At 52.5% G+C, this 12,717-nt stretch overlaps 1 protein-coding gene across 1 annotated transcript in view; it reads right to left on the bottom strand.

Moving 5' to 3' along the window:
• The window catches only part of LOC135040595 (transcription factor E2F4-like), a 101,825-nt gene that overhangs the window by 85,846 nt on the left and 3,262 nt on the right, over positions 1 to 12,717 (bottom strand). The window contains 1 exon segment of the mRNA XM_063954837.1: positions 6,536 to 6,697. Coding sequence (XP_063810907.1) covers positions 6,536 to 6,697 — 162 coding nt within the window.

Below are 12,717 nucleotides of genomic sequence, written 5' to 3'. Positions count from 1 at the left end.
CAAGATGAGCCCACCTTCCTTGTGGAGTGGGCCTTTACAGATTTAGGCTGTGGCAGGCCTGCCACAGAATGTGCAAGTTGGATTGTGCTACAGATCCAACGAGCAATCGTCTGCTTAGACGCAGGAGCACCCATCTTGTTGGGTGCATACAATATAAACAACGAGTCAGATTTTCTGACTCCAGCAGTCCTTGCAATATATATTTTTAATGCTCTGACAACGTCCAGTAACTTGGAGTCCTCCAAGTCACTTGTAGCCGCAGGCACTACAATAGGCTGGTTCAGATGAAATGCTGACACCACCTTAGGGAGAAAATGCGGACGAGTCCGCAGTTCTGCCCTGTCCGAATGGAAAATCAGATATGGGCTTTTGTAAGATAAAGCTGCCAGTTCTGACACTCTCCTGGCCGAAGCCAGGGCTAGAAGCATGGTCACTTTCCATGTGAGATATTTCAAATCCACCTTCTTTAGTGGTTCAAACCAATGAGATTTTAGAAAGTCCAAAACCACATTGAGATCCCACGGTGCCACTGGAGGCACCACAGGAGGCTGTATATGTAGCACTCCCTTAACAAAGGTCTGGACTTCAGGGACTGAAGCCAATTCTTTTTGAAAGAAAATCGACAGGGCCGAAATTTGAACCTTAATAGATCCCAATTTGAGACCCATAGACAATCCTGATTGCAGGAAATGTGGGAATCGACCCAGTTGAAATTCCTCCGTCGGAGCACTCCGATCTTCGCACCACGCAACATATTTTCGCCAAATTCGGTGATAATGTTGCACGGTTACTTCCTTCCTTGCTTTAATCAAAGTAGGAATGACTTCTTCCGGCATGCCTTTTTCCTTTAGGATCCGGCGTTCAACCGCCATGCCGTCAAACGCAGCCGCGGTAAGTCTTGAAACAGACAGGGACCCTGCTGAAGCAAGTCCCTCCTTAGAGGTAGAGGCCACGGATCTTCCGTGATCATCTCTTGAAGTTCCGGGTAAGAAGTCCTTCTTGGCCAATCCGGAACCACTAGTATCGTCCTTACGCCTCTTTGCCGTATAATTCTCAATACTTTTGGTATGAGAGGCAGAGGAGGAAACACATACACCGACTGGTACACCCAAGGCGTTACCAGCGCGTCCACAGCTATTGCCTGCGGATCTCTTGACCTGGCGCAATACCTGTCCAGTTTTTTGTTGAGGCGAGACGCCATCATGTCCACCATTGGTCTTTCCCAACGGGTTACCAGCAAGTGGAAGACTTCTGGATGAAGTCCCCACTCTCCCGGGTGAAGATCGTGTCTGCTGAGGAAGTCTGCTTCCCAGTTGTCCACTCCCGGGATGTCCATACTCCCTGGAAGTTTCTTCCTTGTGTGACTGCTCCCCAGCCTCTCAGGCTGGCGTCCGTGGTCACCAGGATCCAATCCTGTATGCCGAATCTGCGGCCCTCCAATAGATGAGCACTCTGCAACCACCACAGAAGAGACACCCTTGTCCTTGGAGACAGGGTTATCCGCAGGTGCATCTGAAGATGCGACCCTGACCTGTCCAACAGATCCCTTTGGAAAATTCTTGCGTGGAATCTGCCGAATGGAATTGCTTCGTAAGAAGCCACCATTTTTCCCAGGACTCTTGTGCATTGATGTACAGACACCTTTCCTGGTTTTAGGAGGTTCCTGACAAGCTCGGATAACTCCTTGGCTTTTTCCTCCGGGAGAAAAACCTTTTTCTGAACCGTGTCCAGAATCATCCCTAGGAACAGCAGACGAGTTGTCGGCATTAACTGGGATTTTGGAATATTCAGAATCCACCCGTGCTGTTTTAGCACTTCTTGCGACAGTGCTAATCCCATCTCTAGCTGTTCTCTGGACCTTGCCCTTATTAGGAGATCGTCCAAGTATGGGATAATTAATATGCCTTTTCTTCGAAGAAGAATCATCATCTCGGCCATTACCTTTGTAAAGACCCGAGGTGCCGTGGACAATCCGAACGGCAGCGTCTGAAACTGATAGTGACAGTTTTGTACAACGAACCTGAGGTACCCCTGGTGTGAGGGGTAAATTGGAACGTGGAGATACGCATCCTTGATGTCCAAGGATACCATAAAGTCCCCCTCTTCCAGGTTCGCTATCACTGCTCTGAGTGACTCCATCTTGAACTTGAACTTCTTTATGTACAGGTTCAAGGACTTCAGATTTAGAATAGGCCTTACCGAGCCATCCGGCTTCGGTACCACAAAAAGAGTGGAATAATACCCCTTCCCTTGTTGTAGAAGAGGTACCTTGACTATCACCTGCTGAGAGTACAGCTTGTGAATGGCTTCCAAAACCGTCTCCCTTTCGGAGGGGGACGTTGGTAAAGCAGACTTCAGGAAACGGCGAGGTGGATCTGTCTCTAATTCCAACCTGTACCCCTGAGATATTATCTGCAGGATCCAGGGATCTACCTGCGAGTGAGCCCACTGCGCGCTGTAATTTTTGAGACGACCACCCACCGTCCCCGAGTCCGCTTGAGAAGCCCCAGCGTCATGCTGAGGCTTTTGTAGAAGCCGGGGAAGGCTTCTGTTCCTGGGAAGGAGCTGCCTGTTGCTGTCTCTTCCCTCGACCTCTGCCTCGTGGCAGATATGAATAGCCCTTTGCTCTCTTATTTTTAAAGGAACGAAAGGGCTGCGGTTGAAAAGTCGGTGCCTTTTTCTGTTGGGGAGTAGCTTGAGGTAGAAAGGTGGATTTCCCGGCTGTAGCCGCGGCCACCAAATCTGATAGACCGACTCCAAATAACTCCTCCCCTTTATACGGCAAAACTTCCATATGTCGTTTTGAATCCGCATCGCCTGTCCACTGTCGCGTCCATAAAGCTCTTCTGGCCGAAATGGACATAGCACTTACCCGTGATGCCAGTGTGCAGATATCCCTCTGTGCATCACGCATATAAAGAAATGCATCCTTTATTTGTTCTAACGACAGTAAAATATTGTCCCTGTCCAGGGTATCAATATTTTCAATCAGGGACTCTGACCAAACTACCCCAGCACTGCACATCCAGGCTGTCGCTATAGCTGGTCGTAGTATAACACCTGCATGTGTGTATATACTTTTTTTGGATATTTTCCATCCTCCTATCTGATGGATCTTTAAGTGCGGCCGTCTCAGGAGAGGGTAACGCCACTTGTTTAGATAAGCGTGTTAGCGCCTTGTCCACCCTAGGAGGTGTTTCCCAGCGCTCCCTAACCTCTGGCGGGAAAGGGTATAATGCCAATAATTTCTTTGAAATTATCAGCTTTTTATCAGGGGCAACCCACGCTTCATTACACACGTCATTTAATTCTTCTGATTCAGGAAAAACTATAGGTAGTTTTTTCACACCCCACATAATACCCTGTTTAGTGGTACCTGTAGTATCAGCTAAATGTAACGCCTCCTTCATTGCCAAAATCATATAACGTGTGGCCCTACTGGAAAATACGGTTGATTCGTCACCGTCACCACTGGAGTCAGTGCCTGTGTCTGGGTCTGTGTCGACCGACTGAGGCAAAGGGCGTTTCACAGCCCCTGACGGTGTTTGAGTCGCCTGGACAGGCACTAATTGATTGTCCGGCCGTCTCATGTCGTCAAACGACTGCTTTAGCGTGTTGACACTATCCCGTAGTTCCATAAATAAAGGCATCCATTCTGGTGTCGACTCCCTAGGGGGTGACATCCTCATATTTGGCAATTGCTCCGCCTCCACACCAATATTGTCCTCATACATGTCGACACACACGTACCGACACACAGCAGACACACAGGGAATGCTCCCAACGAAGACAGGACCCACTAGCCCTTTGGGGAGACAGAGGGAGAGTTTGCCAGCACACACCAAAAGCGCTATATATAACAGGGATAGCCTTATAATAAGTGCTCCCTTATAGCTGCTTTATATATATCAAAATATCGCCATAAATTTGCCCCCCCTCTCTGTTTTACCCTGTTTCTGTAGTGCAGTGCAGGGGAGAGACCTGGGAGCCGTCCTGACCAGCGGAGCTGTGAGAGGAAATGGCGCCGTGTGTTGAGGAGATAGGCCCCGCCCCTTTTCCGGCGGGCTCGTCTCCCGCTATTTAGTGAATCCAGGCAGGGGTTAAATATCTCCATATAGCCTCTGGGGGCTATATGTGAGGTATTTTTAGCCTTTATATAGGTTACATTTGCCTCCCAGGGCGCCCCCCCCCAGCGCCCTGCACCCTCAGTGACTGCGTGTGAAGTGTGCTGAGAGGAAAATGGCGCACAGCTGCAGTGCTGTGCGCTACCTTTAGAAGACTGCAGGAGTCTTCAGCCGCCGATTCTGGACCTCTTCTGACTTCAGCATCTGCAAGGGGGCCGGCGGCGCGGCTCCGGTGACCATCCAGGCTGTACCTGTGATCGTCCCTCTGGAGCTGATGTCCAGTAGCCAAGAAGCCAATCCATCCTGCACGCAGGTGAGTTGACTCCTTCTCCCCTCAGTCCCTCGCTGCAGTGATCCTGTTGCCAGCAGGACTCACTGTAAAATAAAAAACCTAAGCTAAACTTTTTCTAAGCAGCTCTTTAGGAGAGCCACCTAGATTGCACCCTTCTCGGCCGGGCACAAAAATCTAACTGGAGTCTGGAGGAGGGTCATAGGGGGAGGAGCCAGTGCACACCACCTGATCTGGAAAAGCTTTACTTTTTGTGCCCTGTCTCCTGCGGAGCCGCTATTCCCCATGGTCCTTTCAGGAACCCCAGCATCCACTAGGACGATAGAGAAAAGGTTTTTTCACAGTAAGGACAAAACGTGTTTGGAATTCCCTGCCTGAGAGAGTAGTAACTGCGGACTCGATGGACAATTGTCTTTTTTCAACCTTAGTTACTATATATATATATATATATATATATATATATATATATATATATATATATATATATATATATATATATATATATATATATATATATATATCCTATTGATGTTTTAAATACAATCTACTTCGCAACAAGACCCTGAGTGCCGCTGGTTATTTTCCTCTACCATTGATCTCACACGGAAGGCACCGGGGCAATCCTCTCCTATGATCAGTGGAGTGCCGGGCTGTACAGATTAGAAAAAAAAAAAAAAAAAAATTATATATATATATATATATATATATATATATATATATATATATATTATATATATATATATATATATATTATTTTTTTATTTCTGTAACCGGTACACTCTTGCTTAACTAATGCTGTCTGTATGAAGACATGTAGAATACTCAAGTGTCTGTAAGGTCACAGCGCTGTATACAGGCGGCTTTACAGGGAGACCTTGCCCTGCAATCCCAGAGACCAGCCACAGCTATGCTCAGAAGATGGCGCCCAGCGTCTCTGTCAGGGAGTGAGGGAGAGTGTGAGGCAGCTCCAGGGCAGGTAAAACGACTCAGAGATGGCGTCCTGGGCCGGGGGAGGGGCTACAGGTCAAGCACCAGTCATATGCTGGGTCCCACCGCCAGTACTACAGAGCCTTATTAAATGGGGCGTTAATACACCCGACCTGTACTCTTACGCCCTGGCGGTCTAGTGGGGTCCCTGCTCGGTGACAGTGTCCACACCAGCACCACGACCCGTCTCCCTAGGTCGTGGATGGAACATGACTTAATGGCGGGTCCCGCCTGGGGAACCCTCTTACCTCCTCCGCGTAACAGCCACGTGATCCAGGAGACCGACTGCGACCGTGTGCCTAAAGCCGGAGAGTCTCCGCCGCAAGTACCAAGGAACAGGCTGCGGCAGTATGCGACGCCGCTTGAGAGATGATGGAGCTGCAGCGCTGAAGTGTCACAATGACATACAGCGCTGACAGCCCAGAGAAGAAATCTTCTTAGAAAAGCTTTTCAGGGCTGCGCAGTGTAGCGCTCCTATCAGGTGACCCGCTGCTGCAGACACCAACTCAATTCTGAACTCTCAGAGCCTGGAGGCGGGGTTATAGAGGAGGCCCCAAGGCATCCTGGAACAGCCTAAAGCTTTAGCCGGTTGGTGCCTCTGGATCAAAATCCACTCCACACCCCGGTATATTCCCTGTGGAAACCAATGTATCCTGCTGCAGAAATTGAGGTGTGGGACTAGGTGGATGGTAGTGTAATGTGCATGGATGTACATACGTGTAGAATAAAGGGAGGAGACCGTTCTGCTTATGGTTTCTCTGCAGATGGCGACTCGCTCAGGTCTGTTCCTATAGGGAGCACCTTTCCCAGTACACGCAGTGTAGCAGGTGGCGCTCAGTTGTGGCGGCACCCCCTCCCTCTACGCACCCTAGTAGACATTACCTCACTACACCAAGAAGCACAGCGCTCCACTCTCTCTATAGAACAGTCCGTACGCCATATGTAACATCAGACACCCGGGCTACAAGAGAACGTTATCATTATGACAGCATATGAGAGAATACATCCTCCTCTAAGCAGAGCTCTTACACACTGAGCCAGAGGCCTGGTGTAATAAGGTGTCTCATCATGGAAAGTATCTGGGCACATTCTGGAGATGGGGAATCAGCGCAGAGTAACACACAGAAAAGGATATCCCATGTTCTGCACATCGTCCGTCACATTTGTGATGCTCTGCTGCACCCAGACGCGCTGCTGGTCAAGTTCATCTTCCCGCCGCTGCAGGTCTGCCAGCTCCGCTTTCAGACCAATCAGCTTGTCAGCGATCTCACGGGTGTTACAGCCGGGACCAACGCCTCTGTAAGCACAGGCCACATGTCACTCAGACGCCTCTGGGACAGGGGGACAGTCACCGTACACTGTCCGAATTACACCCTCCCACTGTGTCACCCCGTCACTGTACACTGGCAGTACAGCCCCCCCCCCCACTGTGTCACACAGTCACCGCACATTGGCCGAATTACACCGTCCCACTGTGTCACCCCGTCACTGCACACTGTCCGAATTACACCCTCCCACTGTGTCACCCCGTCACTGCACACTGTCCGAATTACACCCTCCCACTGTGTCACCCCGTCACTGCACACTGTCCGAATTACACCCTCCCACTGTGTCACCCAGTCACCGCACACTGCCCGAATTACACCCTCCCACTGTGTCACCCAGTCACCGCACACTGCCCGAATTACACCCTCCCACTGTGTCACCCCACACTGCCCGAATTACACCCTCCCACTGTGTCACCCCATCACTGTACACTGTCCGAATTACACCGTCCCACTGTGTCACCCCGTCACTGCACACTGGTAGTACAGCCCGCCCCCCCCACCCACTGTGTCACACAGTCACCGCACATTGGCCGAATTACACCCTCCCACTGTGTCACACAGTCACCGCACACTGGCCGAATTACACCCTCCCACTGTGTCACCCCGTCACCGCACACTGCCCGAATTACACCCTCCCACTGTGTCACCCCGTCACCGTACACTGCCCGAATTACACCCTCCCACTGTGTCACCCCGTCACCGCACACTGTCCGAATTACACCCTCCCACTGTGTCACCCCGTCACCACACACTGCCCGAATTACACCCTCCCACTGTGTCACCCCGTCACCGCACACTGTCCGAATTACACCGTCCCACTGTGTCACCCAGTCACTGCACACGTTCCGAATTACACCCTCCCACTGTGTCACCCCGTCACTGTACACTGTCCGAATTACACCCTCCCACTGTGTCACCCCATCACCGCACACTGTCCGAATTACACCGTCCCACTGTGTCACCCAGTCACTGCACACTGTCCAAATTACACCCTCCCACTGTGTCCCCCCGTCACTGTACACTGTCCGAATTACACCGTCCCACTGCGTCACCCCGTCACTGCACACTGGTAGCACACCCTCCCACTGTGTCACCCCGTCACTGTACACTGTCCGAATTACACCGTCCCACTGTGTCACCCCGTCACTGCACACTGGTAGCACACCCTCCCACTGTGTCACCCCGTCACTGTACACTGTCCGAATTACACCCTCCCACTGTGTCACCCCGTCACTGCACACTGTCCGAATTACACCCTCCCACTGTGTCACCCCGTCACTGTACACTATCCGAATTACACCCTCCCACTGTGTCATCCCGTCACTGCACACTGTCCGAATTACACCCTCCCACTGCGTCACCCAGTCACTGTACACTGGCCGTATTACACCCTCCCACTGTGTCACCCCGTCACTGTACACTGGCCGAATTACACCCTCCCACTGTGTCACCCCGTCACTGCACACTAGCCGAATTACACCGTCCCACTGTGTCACCCCGTCACTGTACACTGGCCGTATTACACCCTCCCACTGTGTCACCCCGTCACTGTACACTGGCCGAATTACACCCTCCCACTGTGTCACCCCGTCACTGCACACTGTCCGTATTACACCATCCCACTGTGTCACCCAGTCACTGCACACGTTCCGAATTACACCCTCCCACTGTGTCATCCCGTCACTGCACACTGTCCGAATTACACCCTCCCACTGTGTCATCCCGTCACTGCACACTGTCCGAATTACACCCTCCCACTGTGTCACCCAGTCACTGTACACTGGCCGTATTACACCCTCCCACTGTGTCACCCCGTCACTGCACACGTTCCGAATTACACCCTCCCACTGTATCACCCCGTCACTGTACACTGGTAGTACACCCTCCCACTGTGTCACCCATTCACTGCACACTGTCCGAATTACACCCTCCCACTGTGTCACCCCGTCACTGCACACGTTCCGAATTACACCCTCCCACTGTGTCACCCCGTTACTGTACACGGTCCGAATTACACCCTCCCACTGTGTCATCCCGTCACTGCACACTGTCCGAATTACACCCTCCCACTGCGTCACCCAGTCACTGTACACTGGCCGTATTACACCCTCCCACTGTGTCACCCCGTCACTGTACACTGGCCGAATTACACCCTCCCACTGTGTCACCTCGTCACTGTACACTGGCCGAATTACACCCTCCCACTGTGTCACCCCGTCACTGCACACTGTCCGAATTACACCGTCCCACTGTGTCACCCTGTCACCGTACACTGGCCGAAATACACCCTCCCACTGTGTCACCCCGTCACTGCACACTGTCCGTATTACACCATCCCACTGTGTCACCCAGTCACTGCACACGTTCCGAATTACACCCTCCCACTGTGTCATCCCGTCACTGCACACTGTCCGAATTACACCCTCCCACTGTGTCATCCCGTCACTGCACACTGTCCGAATTACACCCTCCCACTGTGTCACCCAGTCACTGTACACTGGCCGTATTACACCCTCCCACTGTGTCACCCCGTCACTGCACACGTTCCGAATTACACCCTCCCACTGTATCACCCCGTCACTGTACACTGGTAGTACACCCTCCCACTGTGTCACCCATTCACTGCACACTGTCCGAATTACACCCTCCCACTGTGTCACCCCGTCACTGCACACGTTCCGAATTACACCCTCCCACTGTGTCACCCCGTTACTGTACACAGTCCGAATTACACCCTCCCACTGTGTCATCCCGTCACTGCACACTGTCCGAATTACACCCTCCCACTGCGTCACCCAGTCACTGTACACTGGCCGTATTACACCCTCCCACTGTGTCACCCCGTCACTGTACACTGGCCGAATTACACCCTCCCACTGTGTCACCTCGTCACTGTACACTGGCCGAATTACACCCTCCCACTGTGTCACCCCGTCACTGCACACTGTCCGAATTACACCGTCCCACTGTGTCACCCTGTCACCGTACACTGGCCGAAATACACCCTCCCACTGTGTCACCCCGTCACTGCACACTGTCCGAATTACACCGTCCCACTGTGTCACCCAGTCACTGCACACTGTTCGAATTACACCCTCCCACTGTGTCACCCTGTCAACATACACTGGCCGAATTACACCCTCCCACTGTGTCCCCCCGTCACTGTACACTGGCCGAATTACACCCTCCCACTGTGTCCCCCCGTCACTGTACACTGTCCGAATTACACCCTCCCACTGTGTCCCCCCGTCACTGTACACTGGCCGAATTACACCCTCCCACTGTCACCCAGTCACTGCACACTGGCCGAATTACACCCTCCCACTGTGTCACCCCGTCACTATACACTGGCCGAATTACACCCTCCCACTGCGTCACCCCGTCACTGTACACTAGCCGAATTACACCGTCCCACTGTGTCACCCCGTCACTGTACACTGGCCGAATTACACCATCCCACTGTGTCACCCCGTCACTGTACACTGGCCGAATTACACCGTCCCACGTCACTGTACACTAGCCGAATTACACCGTCCCACTGTGTCACCCCGTCACTGTACACTGGCCGAATTACACCGTCCCACTGTGTCACCCCCTCACTGTACACTGGCCGAATTACACCGTCCCACTGTGTCACCCCGTCACTGTACACTGGCCGAATTACACCGTCCCACTGTGTCACCCCGTCACTGTACACTGGCCGAATTACACCCTCCCACTGTGTCCCCCCGTCACTGTACACTGGCCGAATTACACCCTCCCACTGTGTCCCCCCGTCACTGTACACTGGCCGAATTACACTCTCCCACTGTGTCACCCCGTCACTGTACACTGGCCGAATTACACCGTCCCACTGTGTCCCCCCGTCACTGTACACTAGCCGAATTACACCGTCCCACTGTGTCCCCCCCGTCACTGTACACTGGCCGAATTACACCGTCCCACTGTGTCCCCCCGTCACTGTACACTGGCCGAATTATACCCTCCCACTGTGTCCCCCCGTCACTGTACACTAGCCGAATTACACCCTCCCACTGTGTCCCCCCGTCACTGTACACTGGCCGAATTACACCCTCCCACTGTGTCCCCCCGTCACTGTACACTGGCCGAATTACACCCTCCCACTGTGTCACCCCGTCACTGTACACTAGCCGAATTACACCCTCCCACTGTGTCCCCCCGTCACTGTACACTGGCCGAATTACAGCCTCCCACTGTGTCCCCCCGTCACTGTACACTGGCCGAATTACACCCTCCCACTGTGTCCCCCCGTCACTGTACACTGGCCGAATTACGGGTGTGGATCATTAGATCGACAGTGTCTAGGTCGACCACTATAGGTCAACAGTCACTAGGTCGACAGGTCAAAAGGTCGACATGAGTTAATGTTTTTTTGGCGTCGTTTTCTCCATACAGTGACCGGGAAGCCAAATTAGTGCACCGTGTCCCCTCACATGGCTTCTGCGCTCGGCACAGGTTACTATTCCCAATCGTAGTCCACGTGGATCGTTAAGTATAAAAAAGTTCAAGAAAAGAAAAAAAATGAAAAACTCATTTCGATCTTCTGACCCGTCGACCTAGCACATGTCGACCTATAGTGGTCAACCTAAACATTGTCGACCTAGACACTGTCGATCTTCAGACCGGATCCCCCGAATTACACCCTCCGACTGTGTCACTGTCCCCGTACACTGGTAGTACACCCTCCCACTGTCACCGTACACTGGTAGTACACCCTCCCACTGTGTCACCGTACACTGGTAGTACACCCTCCCACTGTCACGGTACACTGGTAGTATACCCTCCCACTGTCACCGTACACTGGTAGTATACCCTCCCACTGTGTCACCGTACACTGGTAGTATACCCTCCCACTGTGTCACCGTACACTGGTAGTACACCCTCCCACTGTGTCACCGTACACTGGTAGTACACCCTCCCACTGTGTCACCGTACACTAGTAGTACACCCTCCCACTGTGTCACCGTACACTGGTAGTACACCCTCCCACTGTGTCACCGTACACTGGTAGTACACCCTCCCACTGTGTCACCGTACACTGGTAGTACACCCTCCCACTGTCACCGTACACTGGTAGTATACCCTCCCACTGTCACCGTACACTGGTAGTATACCCTCCCACTGTGTCACCGTACACTAGTAGTACACCCTCCCACTGTGTCACCGTACACTAGTAGTACACCCTCCCACTGTGTCACCGTACACTGGTAGTATACCCTCCCACTGTCACAGTACACTGGTAGTATACCCTCCCACTGTGTCACCGTACACTGGTAGTACACCCTCCCACTGTGTCACCGTACACTGGTAGTACACCCTCCCACTGTGTCACCGTACACTGGTAGTACACCCTCCCACTGTGTCACCCTGTCACAGTACACAGGTAGTACACCCTCCCACTGTGTCACCGTACACTGGTAGTATACCCTCCCACTGTCACCGTACACTGGGAGTACACCCTCCCACTGTGTCACCGTACACTGGTAGTACACCCTCCCACTGTGTCACCGTACACTGGTAGTACACCCTCCCACTGTGTCACCGTACACTGGTAGTACACCCTCCCACTGTGTCACCGTACACTGGTAGTACACCCTCCCACTGTGTCACCGTACACTGGTAGTACACCCTCCCACTGTGTCACCGTACACTGGTAGTACACCCTCCCACTGTGTCACCGTACACTGGTAGTACACCCTCCCACTGTGTCACCGTACACTGGTAGTACACCCTCCCACTGTGTCACCGTACACTGGTAGTACACCCTCCCACTGTGTCACCGTACACTGGTAGTACACCCTCCCACTGTGTCACCGTACACTGGTAGTACACCCTCCCACTGTGTCACCGTACACTGGTAGTACACCCTCCCACTGTGTCACCGTACACTGGTAGTACACCCTCCCACTGTGTCACCGTACACTGGTAGTACACCCTCCCACTGTGTCACCGTACACTGGTAGTACAC

The sequence above is a fragment of the Pseudophryne corroboree genome, unplaced genomic scaffold (assembly GCF_028390025.1).
Source record: "Pseudophryne corroboree isolate aPseCor3 unplaced genomic scaffold, aPseCor3.hap2 scaffold_749, whole genome shotgun sequence".
In the NCBI taxonomy this organism is placed as follows: domain Eukaryota; kingdom Metazoa; phylum Chordata; class Amphibia; order Anura; family Myobatrachidae; genus Pseudophryne; species Pseudophryne corroboree.
The sequence above is the reverse complement of the archived record's forward strand: the minus strand, read 5'-3'. Positions and strand labels throughout refer to the sequence as shown.